The sequence below is a fragment of the Monodelphis domestica genome, chromosome 1 (genome assembly GCF_027887165.1).
Source record: "Monodelphis domestica isolate mMonDom1 chromosome 1, mMonDom1.pri, whole genome shotgun sequence".
In the NCBI taxonomy this organism is placed as follows: Eukaryota; Metazoa; Chordata; class Mammalia; order Didelphimorphia; family Didelphidae; genus Monodelphis; species Monodelphis domestica.
Window position 1 is genome coordinate 446,829,940 of NC_077227.1, and position 17,730 is coordinate 446,847,669.

The window sequence follows — 17,730 nt, forward strand, 5'->3', positions numbered from 1 at the left end:
ATACATATTAATCATAAGAAAAAAATAGGTAAATGAGGCTGGAGAAGAGGAGCAAACTGTGGAATGGGCAAAAATTCTCTTTAATGGCCAGGGAAAAGGGTAGTGAGCAAGATGGGAGCCTTTACTGGCCCTGGGTGTATTCTGTGCCTCTCCATAAGAAACTCTTCAATGGAAAGCAAATGGGATTTGGAATCAGAGGATCTGAGTTCAAAAGCTGCTCTGCTGCTCACTACTTATAGGAACTGGGTCAAGTCCCTTCCATGAACTCAGTTTCCTCATCTGTAAGATGAAAGGGTTTGACTTGATGACCTCTGCAATCACTCCCAGCTCTAAGTCTATGATCCCAACTAGAAAACTTTATACATCTATAGATAGAGGCTGGCAGGATTTGAAGGCTCTTATTCTTCCCTGGAGAAATGTGCCTTTCCTCTCTTTACATAAACAAACTCATTTTGTTTTATTTGTTTAGTGAGGGAAATCGTTCCCTGTCATCCTCTGGTGGGATGGTAGTTCACAAGAATTAATAATTATTGTATGATGTGGAAGATCACAGGATTCCCTGTAAACAAGCCATCGCTGTTCAGAGAGAAGGAACATCTTGCCTGCATATGTTTCATTAGTAACAAGGCATTCCTCACGGGCTTCTTTCCTTATTTTGAGAAATGGGATGCACAGAATTAACTTCCTAATGGCCCAAGTGGTAACAAAATGAGATGGAAAGGAGCCAAAGTTCAATGGATTCCAGCACAGTGATCCCCTCTAGGAAGTCGTTTGGCCCCATGCTATTCCATTCGTCTTGGGTTAATGTTGTATTGCTCTACTGGAGAGGTGAGGGCTCCAGAGGGTCTAGCCCTGGTGTATTCTAGCCTTTAAGGCAACTTGAGCTTCCTTCTTATGTTGTTGGCAAAGGAATGGGGGCAGGTCTTCTATCAAGGCTGCTTCGGTGTAACCCCCCTCAAGTTCCATTCAGGTCAACAAATATTTTCTGAACTCCTTCTATGGGTCCAGCTCTATAACAGAGGAGAAGGCCTTGCCCTTGTCCTCAGGAAGCTCACCACCTGGTTAGAAAACACACAAGAAATTGTTGGCAACAACAAAGGAGGCAATGCTGTTTGTGAATCATCCTGGAAGAGACAGTGCAGAAGTAGAGGGCTGGAGAGATCAAGGGAGGCGTCCTAGAAGAAGCAGGACTTAAACCAATGGTTTTCCACATTTATTTAAGTAACAAAAGGAGAAAGGCATGCAACTTAAGGACTAATGAGTAGTAAGAAGAAGCAGGAGGGAAACAATCAGGGATGGATTATCATGAATATGAATATAGAAGAGGTGTTTGCAGATGGATTTGGGAGTACATCCTGACATACTGGCCTGTATCTGGCAATGACCTGGTGAAAGATCCTCTAAGAAACACAGATGGGGAGGAAATTGAATATTTTCAATAGCTTCTGTAGGCCAGAAGCCAGGACACTTTGAGTCTGGTTTCCTGAAGCTATCTTTTGAAGTTGGTCCCTTTTCTCAGAGCCCTGAATAATTCTATTAACTATGTGCTGTGGGGTCTGGTTCTTTGGAGTGTGCTTTGGGGGAAAGACTAAGGAAATCTGTGGAAAAAATAAAGGCATTTGTAAGGTCAAGCCAGGAGGTGGCAATCCCTTTGTAAAAAGCAAAAACAATTTTTAAAAATCACTTTTTAAGTGAGCTGTTTATGTCCTCATTCAAAAGGAAAGGGATAACAATTCCCATACCCAACTCTGCCCCCCCAAATAATAATAATAACAAAATCCAAGTTGCTGTCCTCTCTTGAAGCTGAACCTCAAACTCAGAATCCAAAAATTGGGTTTGGACAATTCATGTCTACCAGAGCAGTTTCCGTTTTATCTAAAAAAATCATCTATTTAAATTCAAACTAGGAATCTGGAGACAGACACCCGGACATCTGGTTGATTGTTCTACCTTTCCATTTCATATTATAGATGTAGACGTAGCCCTGAACACCTGACATACTCTCTCTCTCCAATTGCTCTGTCTGCCTGATGACATCAGGTGCTGAAAATATTGCCAAAGGGCTCTTGATGGTTCAGTTCAAGGTTCTTCACGGTTTTTGGGGTTTTTTTTGACAGTCTGGTGAAACCTCAGAATCATGTGATTAGACTGATAAAGAAAATTCACAGGAAACCAATTATATTGAAATAGTTATTTTAAAAAAATTCTTAGGACTCAAGTTATAGAGAAATGGACATAGTATAGGAGAGACCCAAGTTCAAGTTCTCCTCCCAAGCAAGAGACCTTGGGCAAGTTATCTCACTTTTCTGAGCCTGTTTCCTCATTTATTAAATATAGATAATAAAACTTAAACTAACTACCTCATAGATCTGTTGTTTAAAAAAAAAAGAGCTTTTAAAGCTGCCCTCTTGTCTTCTTACCTCTTATTCTCCACCACACTCTCTTTGTTTTAACAATAGTAGTTTGAGTCCTGTCTGCATGCCTTTGTAGTAGCCATATGCCATGCTGGAATCTTTTCTCCTCTCATCTCTGCCTCTTAGCTTCTCTGGCTTCCTTCAAGATCCAGCTCAAATCCCACTTACTTACTCTGGGAGTCCTTTACCACCTCGGTATCTTATATTTGCTCTATTTATATATCTTTGATTTCCCTACATATTATCTCCCTACATGGTTATACGTCCTCTCCCCAATAGAATGTGAGCTCTTTTCTGGGTAGAGGTTGCATTTGCCCTCCTCTGTATCCCCAGGGCTTAGGATAATTCTTGGCACATAGTAAGAGTCCCATAAATCTTCATTGCCTTGACCTGACTTGGCTGCAAAGCCATCCCGAAATGTGAAGCGTTATTTTCATCGCCAGGTTTAGTGTAAGTATTCTCGGACAGTGAGTTCTTTCAAGGTGACCCCTCTGGCTGGGGTCTTCTGGAGCTGACTTTCCTCCAGCCTCTCTTGCAAAGATACAAAGTCCTTCCCCAACATGTAGGCCAGGTGGATCATAGCCTCCAGCAGTGGGACGTAGTACCTGTGACTAGAGCGGGTCTGCAAGTGGAGAAGAGCCTTCTCCCCAACCTCGAAAGCCTCCGTGGGGCGCTCCAGGTCTCGGTGGCACACCAACATGGCACACAGGGAAGGGATCACCAGAGTAGGGCAGTGACGGGTGAGTTTCTCCTGCAGGGGCACCACCTGGATAAAAATATCCAAGGCCTTGATGTACTGTCCTGCCCTGAGGCAACCATAGGCCTCCTTCAGCTCTGCTCTGGTGAGGAAGTCGATGAACTCCCTGGAGCGGCGGACACACTTGATGGAGTACAGAAGACTCAGGTACTCCTTGAAGGCAAGCTTCCTCTCACTGATCATCTCCTCTGTGAAGTTGCCTGTCAGGTATTTCTTGGGGAAGATGATATCTTCAATTTCTTCGCTGAAATTCTTCAGGAGGTTTTTGTGGAGGGCCTCAAAGTCTGAGTACCGCCTCTCCAGGATGGCTTTGTTGCTGTCAAAACTCCCTGTCTGGATGACAATGATTTTGTACATCTGAGATTTAAAAAAAAAGAAAGAAAAGAAAAGACAAAATCATTTAACTCCAAATCAGGTCTCATCCGGAGGTTCTCAGCCTTTCTAATCATAGATCCCTTTGCAGTCTGGCAAAGTTTATTGACCCCTTCTCAGAATAATGTATTTAAATACATAATATAAAATACATAGGATTATAAAGGAAACCAATTACACTGAAATACAGCTATCAAATTGAAATTAAACAAGCTGAATTAAACAAGTTTTTAAGGAAGTTCATGAGTCCCAGGTTAAGACCCTCTACTAAACTTACATCCCACATGGAAATCCAGATTTTGTAATGACTTTGTACTTTTTTAACCCTTATCTTCCATCTTAGAATCAAGTGAGTATTGGTTCCAGGGCAGAAGAGCAGTAAGGGCTAGGCAATGAGGGTTAAGTGACTTGCCCAAGGTCACACAGGTAGGAAGTGTCTGAGGTCATATTTGAACCCAGGACCCTCCTGCTAGTCCTGGCTCTCAATCCACTGGGCCACCTCATTTTCTTCTTGTAATGGTTTTAATAATTAATTTCAAGGAGTAGCCAGGTGGCTCAGTGGATAGAGAGCCAGGCCTGGACACAGGTGAGTCCTGAGTTCAAATCTGCCTTCAGATACTTCCTATATTTGGACAAGTCTCTTAACCCCCATAACCTAGCCCTTACTGCTCTTCTGCCTTGGAACCAATACTTAGCATTGCTTCCAAGACAAAAGGTAAGCATTTTTTTCAAAAAATAATTAATTTCATTGGGTACTTTCAGTGATCTGAGCTTCTCCCTAACACAAAAACCCATCCTTTTAGTACCAGAATCCTTTTAGTGATGCTACATGGCTATGTATTATATCATACCCCAATCTCCAAAGAATCAAACTCTGTGGGGACTCCCAAGAGTAACAGAAATACACATTTTGATTCAAAGAGGCTTGCCATTTGTTACTAATCATGACTTATTGTCATTTAGCCCTGTCCTGCTATTTGTGACCTTATTCGATGTTTTCTTGATAAAGATACTGGAGTAATTTGCCACTTCCTTCTCCAGCTCATTTTATAGAAGAGGAAACCAAAACAAATAGGGTGAAGTGACTTGCCCAGAGTCACACAGGTAGGAAGTGTCTGAGGTCAGATTTGAATACAGGAAGAGGAGTCTACTTGATCCTGCACCTGGCACTCGATCCATTCATCTTCCTAGTTGCCCAATGATGGCTTGCTCATGAGAAATAGCATAGAAGCGATCTTTAAAGGAGATGGGCTGGCCATGGAGAGAGAGTAAGAGATAACAGTTGGAAAGCCTCCTGCTGTCAATGATATTGGGAAGAAGAAAAAAAAAACTAGGGCAAGGCTACTGGCTGTTGGAGAAATACTTTATGGAGAATTTATGGGAAGATATAGACAGGAATTTTACAGAATAAGAGGTTATTGATGGGCTACAATCTATACCTATGAATGAAATGTTTATAATGAGGAAATCAAGGCTCTACTAATGGAAGCATTTGTTTGGAACCTGCTGTTCCACATATAGGACATTTTAATCCTCTACCTGTCTTTGTGCAAAAATGGTTCCCCCATGACTAGAATGCACTTCTTCCTCACCTTGTCTCTAAGCTGCCATCTTCTAAAGGAAAGTCTTGCTTGAGATCCCCTAGTTGTTAGTGCTTCCTCTTATTATTTTGTATATATTTTGTATTTAGATATTTATGCAAATGTAATTTCCTACAAATCAGAGGTGAGCTCCTTAAGTACATTCAATTGAATTTCTGGTGCCTGCCATAGTGCCTGGGACACAGTAAATACTTTAAAAAATAATTTCAGAATGAATTTAGAACTTAATAAGTACTGTGTAATAAAAGTGATAATAAATGTAGAATTGCTCTGTAAATCTTAAAGTGTTAACATGTCTGTATATGAGCATTATTGTATGGAGTGGTATAAGTAGAAAGATATTTTTCTTTGAGTATTCTCTTTGGCTGCCTTCCATGCCTAGAAGGCTCCCTCCTCGGTTTCCCAGCTTCTCTTAAATCCCAATTAAAATCTCATCTTTTACTGGAAGTCTTTTTCAACTTCTTTAATTCTAGTGCTTTCCACTGTTAATTATAGTACTTATTTGTCCTCTATATAGCTTCCTTTTTATATATTTGTTTTCATGTTGTCTTCCCTATTAAAAGATCAATTCCTTGAGGATGAGAACTGTCTTTTGCCTATTTAGCACAGTGCTTGGCATACAGTGAGGATCTAATAGATGTTTTTTGATTGATTGGAAAGATATTTAATTATACATTGCATTGGGTTCTTTATTATTATAACATATATGACTTATTGTTCTACCTAGATCATGAGCTTCCAGAGGGCAGTACAATATCTTTTTTCTATCTGGAACTTTATAATCTCCTTTTTTTACACTTATATTTTATTAGAATTTCAAACTCAATACATTCACACATACATACATACCCAATTAGTATATTTTTTCCAAATTTTAACTTCTGTGGAATTGCCCCCCACCCTTTCCATTGAGGACATCACCATCTTCCAGACCCAGCTTAAATCTTAGGAATTTTATAATCTTCTCCCCCCCCAAAAAAAAGACATTCACTTACATCCCATAGCATATGACAACATTGAGAGGTAAGTAGAATATTATTCTCATTTTCAAGGAATCTGGGGCCCAGTGAGTTGCCCACAGGTTACATAGTTAGTGGCATGGCCAAGATGAGGTGCCAATGGAAGGCAGTAGACCCTTCTGTAGTTCAGCTTACCACATATTTGGAAGAATATTTTTTTGCAATTCTGGCAGATGAGATTTCAAAGAGCAGTTTGACTGGTTTCCAATGGCATTTCTCATTCCTCCAGTATTCTTGGAGCTCCTTTGTGGTCATGGAAGAGTTGGAGCTTGGGTCATTGCTGCAATCTGGAAGGACAGCACCATTAGTGGTAAGAACATGGGGAAACAGACAACCATTTCTCTAAGAATATGGGAAGATGGCTGGGCCTCTCTCTGCCAAGGGAGACTCACAAGTATTATGAGAAGTTATTAATCATAGAACTAATATTCCAATCCTCTACTTTCACTGAATCACAGGAAAAGTTGGTAGAGACTTTAGAGATCCTCTAGTTCAACCTCTTAATTTTTCATAGGTCCCTGAGAAATAAGGAGACTGGGCCAAGATTATACAGCTGGTCCATGGTAGAACCAGAACTAGAATCTGGATCTCCTTACTTCTAGGCCAATAAGCTATCATATTCTCTTTTTTAAGCTATTCTATTCTTTATTATAATATAATATAATATTATCATCTACTATTTCAACTCCTACTGAAATTAAGATCCCCTTACAGTAATCCCCCCCAAATCATCATTCACCCTTGGTTTAAAGACTGAGGAAGCTCATTCTTCTCCAAGGCAACTCATTTCATTTTTAGTCAGCTCTAACATTTAGGAAATTTTTCCTTTTCCTCCATGGAAACCTGCCTTTTTCTTGGGGGTGGTCCCCCGTAGTCTAATCCAACCACTCATTTTGTAGGTGAAGAAATTACATTTCAGAGAGCGTAGGCCTTTGTCCAAGGTCCCACAACTAGGTGGAGTAGAGTCTGAAGTGAAAGTTAATAAGACATCTGTGGGCAGATGGGCTAAGTTCATCATGCAGTCCTGATGCCTAAGGCATTTCTGGTTTTAGACACTACTAAATAAAAACCAAAAAAACCAAGTCTCTATTATCCACGCTAATGCTAATCGTTTCTGTAAAAGTCTTCCATAAAGGAGCAAAAAAGGGAAGCAGTGCCATTGATAGGCTAGATATAATACAAAAGCTGTTTTGTACTTCTTTATCTTTCAAATGCAATATGACATATAATTTATAAAATATGTGTGTGCATGCATATATATGGATGGTATACTGACATGGCATCTCTCTATATGCATATATATTTATACATACATCTATAGCATATGTATATATGCATACCTACACATATTCATGTATTTACAATAGATTTAACTTCATAATTTTGGGTCATGTTAAGTCAGTCAATTAGTCAATCAATAAACATTTATTAAGCAACTCCTATTTGCTAGGCATTGTGCCAAGCACTAGAAATACAAAAGGTAATCCCTGCCCTTGAGGAATTCACAATCCAATAGAGGAAATGATGTGCAGACAACTGAACAAACAAATGATATACAGGATTGATAGGCAAAAAAATCAACAAAGGAAAGGCACTAGAATTAAGGGAGATCAGGAAAGGCTTCCTGTAGAAGGTGAGATTTTAGCTAGGATTTAAAGGAATCCAGGAATGCTGGGAGGCAGAGATGAGGAGAGGGAGCATTCTGTGCATGAGAGCTAGTCAGTGAAAATACCAAGTCAGGAGATTAGAGTGCCATATACTAGGAATAGCAAGGAGGCCAGGGTCAGCGGATCAAAGAGTTAGTGGAGGTTGGAGGTGGGGTGAGGGTGGTGCCAAGTTTGGAAGAATTTTTTATATTTTTATATAATTTTTATATTTAACCTTGGAGGCGATAGGGAACCAGTGGAATTTATTGAGTACAGAAGTGACGTGGATAGACCTGTGCTTTAGGAAAATACCTTTGGTGGCTAAGTGGAGAATGGACCGGAATGGGGAGACCCAAGGCAGGAAGTCCAACCAGTAATAGTATAATCATGGCCTGAGGAGAGCTTACATCAAGTTGTGGCTGTAGCAGAGGAGAGAAAAGGACTTCAGGAACTGCTAGACCTTGGCAACAGATAGACTAAAACCCAGAGAGAAGAGAGTCAAGGAGAAAAGGGTGATTGATGTGGTAAAAGGCCTTTGAGAGGTCAAGAGGAGAAGGATTATGGAGAGGCCCAATGCAAGGGGCAGCTAAGTGACTCACTGGACTGAGAGCCAGGCCTTGAGATGAAGAGGTCCTAAATTCAAATGTGACCTCAGACACTTCCTAGTTGTGTGACCCTGGACAAGTCACTTAACCCCCATTGCCTAGCTCTTACTGCTCTTCTGCTTTAGAATCAATACATAGTATTGGTTCTAAGACAGAAGGTAAGGATTGGTTTTTGTTCTTTTTTTTTTTAAAGAAAAAGCTCAATGCATTGGCAATTAATAAAGCACTGATAATTTTGAACCAAGAATTTTGAAGAAAAAAAAAGTTTGAAAAATGAGGTCAGAAGCCAGACTACAGAAAGTTAAGAATGAGAAGAGGAGAGAAGGTGGAAAACCTCTTGTACCCAACTTTCTTAGTGAGTTTAGTTGCCCAAAACAGGAGAGACACTGGATCATAGTTTGCAGAAGTAGCTTAGATCAAAGTTCATTTGGAAGAACAAAAGATCAAGGATATCCAGGGAAATAATGAAAAAAAAAATACAAAGGAAGGGGGCCTTGCAGTCCCAGATCTTAGACTATATTATAAAGCAACGGTCATCAAAACAATTTGGTACTGGCTAAGAGACAGAAAAGAGGATCAGTGGAATAGACTGGGGGCAAGCGACCTCAGCAAGAGAGTATATGACAAACCCAAAGATCCCAGCTTTTGGGACAAAAATCCACTATTTCATAAAAACTGCTGGGAAAATTGGAGGACAATGTGGGAAAGATTAGGTTTAGATCAACACCTCATACCCTACACCAAGATAAATTCAAAATGGGTGAATGACTTGAACATAAAGAAGGAAACTATAAGAAAATTAGGCGAACACAGAATAGCATACATGTCAGACCTTTGGGAAGGGAAAGACTTCAAAACCAAGCAAGAATTAGAAAGAGTTACAAAATGCAAAATAAATAATCTGGAATACATCAAATTAAAAAGCTTTTGCACAAACAAAACCAATGTAACCAAAATCAGAAGGGTAGCAACAAATTGGGAAACAATCTTCATAAAAACCTCTGACAAAGGTTTAATTACTCAAATTTACAAAGAACTAAATTAATTGTACAAAAAATCAAGCGATTCTCCAATTGATAAATGGGCAAGGGACATGACTAGGCAGTTCTCAGCCAAAGAAATCAAAATTATTAATAAGCACATGAAAAAGTGCTCTACATCCCTTATAATCAGAGAGATGCAAATCAAAACAACTCTGAGGTATCACCTCACACCTAGCAGATTGGCTAACATGACAGCAAAGGAAAGTAATGAAAGCTGGAGGGGATGTGGCAAAGTAGGGACACTAATTCATTGCTGGTGGAGTTGTGAATTGATCCAGCCATTCTGGAGGGCAATTTGGAACTATGCCCAAAGGGTGATAAAAGACTGTCTGCCCTTTGATCCAGCCATAGCACTGCTGGGTTTGTATCCCAAAGAGATAATAAGGAAAAAGATTTGTACAAGAATATTCATAGCTGCACTCTTTGTGGTGGCCAAAAATTGGAATACGAGGGGATGCCCATCAATCGGGGAATGGCTGAACAAATTGTGGTATATGTTGGTGATGGAATACTATTGTGCTAAAAGGAATAATAAAGTAGAGGAATTCCATAGAGACTGGAATGACCTCCAGGAAGTGATGCAGAGCGAGAGGAGCAGAAGCAGGAGAACATTGTACACAGAGACTGATACATTGTGGTACAATCGAAGGTGATGGACTTCTCCATTAGTGGCAATGCAATGTCCCTGAACAATCTGCAGGGATCTAAAAAATACTATCCACAAGCAGAGGATAAACTGTGGGGGTAAAAACACTGATGAAAAGCAACTGCTTGACTACAGGGGTTGAGGGGATATGACTGAGGAGAGACTCTAAATGAACACTCTAATGCAAATACCAACAACAGGGAAATGGATTAGAGTCAAGAACACATGTGATAACCAGTGGAATCATGTGTCGGCTATGGGAGAGGGAAAGGTGGTGGGAGAGGGGGTGGGGAGGAAAAGAAAATGATCTTTGTTTCCAGTGAATAATATTTGGAAATGACCAAATAAAATAATGTTTAAAATTAAAAACAAAAAGAAGTGGCTTAGATCAGGTAAGGGGTTTTGAGGATAGTGGAGAAATGGACATGTTTATAGGTAGTGGTGATGCAAGCAACAGAGAGGGAGAGACTGAAGGTAAGTGAGAGAGTGGAGATGATGGAGGATTGCGGGGTCGGGGTGGCAATCTGTGGGAGTTCTTAAAAACATTCCAGTTGATAGCATGGGAAGATGGTGAGAAGTGGATTGGATAGCAGGAGAAGTCAGCCTTGGAAGGACCTTTCTGCCACATTGTAGCCCTTAGTTCATAAGAGGAAGTCATGCTCTCTTCAAAGGGGCCCAAAGTTAATGAGACATAGGAAGAGTCCTTGGATTTCTCCAATCTCCTGCCTGTTCCGGGAGTTTTACAGGGAGTAACCTACTCAAGTCTTTCTCTGGTGTTGGGCTGAAGGGACCAGGATGGAGTGGGGCTGTTGCTCCTGCTTCATTTTCCATTTTCTCAGTGTGGTGGGCATCAAGATGCCTATTCCAGCCTGAGCTCCCAGGGTGCTGGTCATTCTCCATATTTTGTAGGCTGCTGTGGGCACAAGAGAGAGACAATTGGCTGGAAGAGAACTAAAGTTTCTAGAGTCAGAGACCTGTTTAAATTCCTCTTGCTAGTGGAAAGAGGAAAATAGATATAATCACAGGGTCACATTTATATGATGCTTTAAAGGCGGATAAACTTTTTCATACATTATTTCATTTAATCTCTCATAACAACCCTAGGAGTTAGGTGGTGGTGGTAGTAGGTGATTGGTTGGTTGTTGTCCTTTATACTTGAAGAGAACCCAAATGATACCGTTGGTCATATCTTTTGACTTGAAAGAAATTAGATATATGTGAGGCAAAGTTGCACAGTCATCAGCCTCACTTTCTTTTCCAGAGTCATTGAAGGCCTGTGGTAAGGCAAAAGTCAAGACAACCGGAGATGACTCAGGATGTAGTGGATGACCTTGGCTTCTTTGATGCCTGGTCAAGCTCTAAACACTCTACAATACCCTCTTCAATCGCCTTCATGGCTTTTGGAATAAATTGTGCTCATCTGACCCTTCCTCTGGAAAAGTCTCCATGTGCCCCGGGTTGGACACCCCCCAACTAACCAACGAGTTTGAGGCCAGTGAGTTATCCTCAACCTAGTTTAGCCCATTTGCCTAGACAGTTTGCCAGGGTGTGGCTGCTCTTGGGCATGCTACCACTTCTTGGAGTCATAGGCAATAGTATGATTATTAGAGCCACTTCACAGATGAAACTAAAACTGAGGGGTTAAGTGACTTGGTCAGGGTCACACAGCTAGTAACTGTGTGAGGTAGGAGTAAAAGCCATGTCTTCCTGGTTCTAAATCCATCTTTCTATCCAACATACCACCTACTTTTCTCTCATGTCAAATTCTTGTGGTGAACTATCTTGGGGATTATTGTCTCATTGTGTGATTAGCTTTTTGGGTCTAGGTCCCAGACTGAGGACAATATTTCCTGAGCTGCATGCCAGAAAAGCTAATAGTAGCTTTTTAAATTAAGATTTTGCTTTTTAATAAAAGCTAATGGTCTCTGTTTTTTTTTTTTTAAACCCTTACCTTGCGTCTTGGAGTCAATACTGTGTATTGGCTCCAAGGCAGAAGAGTGGTAAGGGTTAGGCAATAGGGTTAAGTGACTTGCCCAGGGTCACTCAGTTGGGAAGTGTCTGAGGCCAAATTTGAACCCAGGACCTCCCATCTCTAGGCCTGACTCTCAATCCACTAAGCCACCCAGCTACTCCCTAAGCTATTGGTCTCTTGAAGAACTCCTAGTTCAGGGTGTAGGTGCCTGTATGTAGCAGCTTCTTTATTCTTGGTGGAGATGTGTTCTAGGGTCCTGATCAAAATCCCTTGAAAAGGCATTGCTTAGAGGCTCCCAGGATCCTGATGAGGGGATTCATATTTTTGTTTTGAAAACTGAAAGCTTGCTTTTTTTTTAGCTTTTTAAAAAAAATTAAATTAAAATTAATTTTTTTTAGTCAATTTAGAACATTATTCCTTGGTTACAAGAATAATATTCTTTCCCTCTCTTCCCTCCCCCAACCCCTTCCCATAGCTGACATGCAATTCCACTTGGTATTACATGTGTCCTTGATCAGAACCTATTTCCATGTTGTTGATGTTTGCACTAAGATGTTCATTTAGAGTCTACATCCCCAGCCATATCCCCTCGACCCATGTAATCTAGCAGTTGTTTTTCTTCTGTGGGAAAATTGAAAACTTTCTTAAAGTGCAAAGAGAAGACTATAAGATTACGTTATCATCTTGCCATGCTTTGCTTGAGTTATTATTTCTAAAAATCTTTCACAATGGGGCTCACATTTTCCTTAAATCCCTTTATAATATCCTTGCACCCTTATAATAATAGCCAAAATTTATATAGCACTTTGTGGTTCACAAAACACTTTACATCTATCATTTCATTTGATCTCCACAACAACCCAGTGAGGCAGGTCCTATTTATTATCTCCATTTTACAGATGAGGAAATGGAGGCTGAGAGAGGTGAAATGAATCATCTAAGGCCACACAGTTCATCAATGTGAAAGGGAGGGTTAACTCAGGTCTTCTGGTTGCAGGTCAAGAGTTGTACCTATGACATAATATTCTCTCTTTTTCATGTAGGGAATCTAGACAAAACAAGCAGCCTACCAGAGGTCAAATGTTATAGATTATTACATAGCATCCTTTCTCCTACTCCTCAGAAGGGTCAGGATGCTCTTGCCTTTTGCCAGTCCAATGGAGGCCATTTAGAGAGGAGACTTTTATAGCATCAGAACCACAGTCAAAACCCAGGCTCTCTGAAGTGTCTGTTGATTCTTCCAGTTATGCCCATGAAATTGAAGAGTCTGGTTAAGCCAGTCAGGCAGCTAGGCAAACAGATGTTCAACTGGCCTCTGGTCCAGATCTAGGTATTTGCCTCCTGGAGCTTGCATCCCCTGGACCCTAGAAGCCATTGTTCAGGCTTACTAACTCACCATATTAGCCATTTGCATGTTTCAGTTCATATGCAGAGCGGTTTGACAATGCCACAATCAGAATCTGTACACTCTGGGATGGGAGGTTCATTTTAGACAAAGGGAAATCAGGTAACTCTGGGGTCCATGTAAAACCTGGATAACTCTTGACAAGCCAATTGCTCCACATGTATCTCCTTTTAATGTAACAGGTTCAGTCTCCAAAACTAAGTTGCAGAAGATTTGCCTATCTGCTTTGGGAGAGGGATTTTTCTATGCCATTAAAATCAAAGACTTGAATCCCTGAACCCCTTCCAACCTCTCATCCCCAAATAGTTTATAGAATCACAGGTTTGGAACTAGGAGTGACTTTAGGGACTACCTAGTCTAATCCACTAATTTTACAGATAAGGAAGTTGAGATACAGAGGAGCTGAAAAATTCACCCAAGGTCATACTTTGTTATTATATTTACTGTATGGCAGAGACAAGAACTGAACCCAGGTCCTATGGCTTCAAATCCAGCTTTCTTTCCTTTGCACCACACAATCTCTGACACCAGGCTTCCCTATGGCTTTGGGAGAAAGGTAGGTTCAAAAAAAAGTATCCCTTATATAAGGGCAATTAGGTGGAACAGTGGATAGAGTGCTGACCTGGGACTCAGAAAGACTCATCTTCCTGAATTCAAATTTGACCCTCAAACACTTACTATTATTTGTGTGACCCTAGGCAAGTCACTTAATCCTGTTGGCCTCAGTTTCATCATCTATAAAATTAATGGGAGAAGGAAATGACAAACCACTCCAGTATCTTGGCCAAAAAAAACAAAAAACAAATGAGGTCATGAAGAGTCAGACGTGACTGAAATGACTAAGCGATGAACAACAGCAATATTCCTTACATTAACGATCATTAAGTATATTAAAGCAGAGGATTTTAGAAGGAAAGAGGGAATAGTAACACACCCATTCTTGGAACTTGATATTACTCCCCACTTCCATCAGAAGATTTCACCACAGGCCCCCCCACTTACTAACCAGTTAGCAATCTTTCCCAGTCCTACTTCACAGATGTTAAGCCTGGCCAAGAAATTCTTTCTCCCTGAGTATAGAAGAAGAGTCTGTGCCATGTTTTCTGCCCCATCGGGTAGTCAGAGGGAGAAGCCAAGAGAAGGTTTCAAAGGAACTACTGTACTTGCAGGTCGACAGACTCATGTAGGAAAATCAATGACCCAGCCAACCGTGTCAAAAAATACTGACCTGAAGCCTCTAGGGATTACTTCTTGTATGTATCCACTGTCAGGAGAGATGCTGTTGGATTTCACATAATTTCTGAGCCTTTCTGAAGCATGGTTGTATTCTTTTTCTGCTTTTCTCTGACTTCCTTATTCTACAAAAAGGAAATAAGCAGTGTACTTACTAAAATCTCTTTAATTTGATTGGCTGGCAGGCTGGGGAGGATATGGAGTTTGATCTCAAAGTGAAAGTCTCTTCTGATTGCCATTTCTCCTGCCTGTGAGACCTGATAACTCTGTGAGCCAAGGATTTTTTTTTCTAGTGGATTTTCTCTTCTAAAAGCTGGATGTCTTCCTCTCATTCTTGAAACCAATCTTCCTAATTGATAGTTCCTTTCTATGTTAATATTAGAAAGTATGGGTGAACCTGACTAAGCCACTTAATCTCTATTTCCTCATTTGTAAAATGAGGATAATAACAGCACCTCTCTCAAAGCATTATTATAAGATCAAATGAAATAATATAGGTAGAATGTTTTGCAAGCTCTAAAGAACTATATGAAGTACTTTTAGCTCTATACCATAGGGACAAGAAATGTTCTTGCAGACTTTGAGTTCAGTGCAATCTTAGGCAGTTGTGTGGCACAATTGTTAGAGAGCTGGAGCTGGGGTCTGGAAGACCTGTCTTTGACACTTACTACCAATGTGACTCTGGGCAAGTTACTCAAATTCTCTCCAGCTCAAGTTTCTTTATCTGTAAAACTGGAGTAATAACAGTACCTACAACCCAGAGCTGCTATAAGGATTAAATGAAATAATGTCTTTTTAAAAAATTATCTAGTGTACTTAAAAAATTTTTAATTTTGACAAATTTCCACATGAGTTTTCCAAAGTTATAGGATCCATATTGTCTCCCTCCCTTCTTTCCTTCCTCCTCCAAGAGCTGACAAGAAATTCAATCTGGGTTATATATGTATTATCACACAAAACATATTTCCATATTATTCATTTTTGTAAGCAGTCTTATAAAACCAGCATCCCAAAACATACACCCAAATAAACAAGTGATAAAGCATATGTTTTCTTCTGCATTTATACTTAACTAATTCTTTCTCTGGAGGTGGACAGTATTCTTTTTTAACAAGCTATCAAAATTGTTCTAGATCATTCTACTTCTATTAGTCACAAAGTATATCACATTTGATTGTTCCACATTATTACAGCTACTGTGTATAATGTTCTCCTGGTTCTACTTATTTCAATCTGCATCAGTTCACATAGGCCTTTCTAGCTCTTTCTGAAATCATCCTGTTCATCATTCCTTATAGCTCAATAGTATTCCATCACCATTATATACTACAATTTGTTCAGTCATTCCCCAACTGAGGGACATCCTTTTAGTTTCCAATTTTTTGCCACCACAAAAAGCACAGCTATAAATATTTTTGTAATGAGATAATATTTGTAAAGCTAATATTGTCAAGATCAAATTGGCTAATATTTCTAAATGAAATAATATTTCTGAAAATTACATAAATCTTCTTTCCATGTAGATGTATAAATATTTTTACTTTAATGAGTCTTTTAAACTTTCTCTTTCTTATTTACCTTTTCAGACATCTCTTATGTCTTGGGTTTGGACTTCAAATTTTTTTTTTTAAATCTGGCTTATTCCTCACGAATGCTTGGAAATCTTCTATCCTATTGAATGACCATTTCCACCCCTGAAAGAATATACGCAGTTTTGCTAGATTTGTGACTCTAAATTGTAAACCCAAATCTTTTGTCTTCTTGAATATCATAGTCCATGCCTTTTAGTCCTTTAATGTAGAAGTTACTCCATCCTGGGTGATCCTGATTGCAGCTCCTTGTTATTTGAATGGTTTCTTTATGGCTGCTTGAAGAATTTTCTCCTTAGCTTGGTGGCTCTTGAATTTAGCTATTATATTCCTGGAAGTTGTCATTTGAGGATTTCTTTATGGAGGTGATCTGTAAATTTTTTCAATTTCAATTTTATTTTCTTGTTCAAGGATCTCTGGGCAGCTATCTTTGATAATTTCTTGTAATATAATATCCAAGGGTTTTCTTGATCATGGATTTCAGGTAGTTCAATAATTCTCAAATTGTGTCTCCTAGATCTATTTTCAAGGTCTGAAGGGTTTCAGTTATAACAAATCATGAAGATATTAAAGATATATTCAAAATCTGACTCTAATGAGAAAAGAGTTCATGGACCAGGCTTATGGTTATATTTCTAATATTTCACATGATTGATTCCTGAATCCTTAAATTAGATGGGACTTAAATTTTGTTGAACTTAAAAATTAAGCCTCTACTATTGTCTACAGTCTGAAGGCTAGCAAGTCATTTGTAAATGTCCTTTGTAATGTCGAAGACCAACACTTAACATCTAAATAAACTTGGTGCCAGTGGTATGGGAAGAAAAAGATTTGACCAAAGTTGGGAAGGACTTTGAAGTGAGCTTCTTTCCTGGGTACATTGCTATACAGTTGTGTTGCTATTCATTCTTTTATTTTGTAATTGGTTTTTAAAATTAGGGTAATACTTCTGTTGTTTTACTTGTTTCATTGACATCCCCAGAATCCCCTATCCTATGATCCTATATAAAATCAGTTCAGCTTGCTCACTTACTCTCTCTGACTTTCGGAGGAAGAGCTCACAGGCTGACATGATGCCGGTGATCTCTGCGTATCTTGAGTTTTTTCTATCTATGTCATTCCTCCCTTAATCTTTAAACCTTACACACATATTCTCCCAGCTCTTGATTTCCCTTCTAGGTAATTAGACCCACGTGATAATTTTGTAAAGAGGCTGGTTCTCTTCATAGGTCAGTCATTTTTTCAATAAGATATTTCATGTTTTCTGCTGTTTTTTTCATTCCTTTGATTCTGATTTATTGTTTCTTGATTTGTCATGAAATCATTAGTTTCTAGATAGTCAATTCTTATTTTTAAGGTCTGATTTCCTCAGTCAGTTTTTGGTTCTCCTTTTTCAATTGGCCCATTTCTTCTTGCATCACCTGCATT

The 17,730-nt window shown here is 39.5% G+C and overlaps 1 protein-coding gene across 1 annotated transcript; it reads right to left on the reverse strand.

The window, feature by feature from the left end:
• Positions 1-1,200: 1,200 nt before the first annotated feature.
• Positions 1,201-14,833, reverse strand: SNX20 (sorting nexin 20). The gene is made up of 4 exons (XM_001371519.3): positions 14,709-14,833; positions 10,862-11,016; positions 6,299-6,450; positions 1,201-3,528 (listed from the first exon to the last, which is right to left on the reverse strand). The coding sequence occupies exons 2-4, from the start codon at positions 11,001-11,003 to the stop codon at positions 2,860-2,862; spliced, it is 963 nt and encodes a 320-aa protein (XP_001371556.1). The 5' UTR covers positions 11,004-11,016; positions 14,709-14,833; the 3' UTR covers positions 1,201-2,859.
• Positions 14,834-17,730: the final 2,897 nt, after the last annotated feature.

Excerpts from the sequence above, each read along its gene's own strand:
- SNX20 (XM_001371519.3), bottom strand. The coding sequence starts at position 11,003 with ATGGAGAATGACCAGCACCCTGGGAGCTCAGGCTGGAATAGGCATCTT. Across the intron at positions 6,451-10,861 it reads AACACCAGAGAAAGACTTGA|ATTGCAGCAATGACCCAAGC; the intron begins GTAGGTTACTCC and ends CTGTCCTTCCAG. Across the intron at positions 3,529-6,298 it reads AATATTCTTCCAAATATGTG|ATGTACAAAATCATTGTCAT; the intron begins GTAAGCTGAACT and ends TTTAAATCTCAG.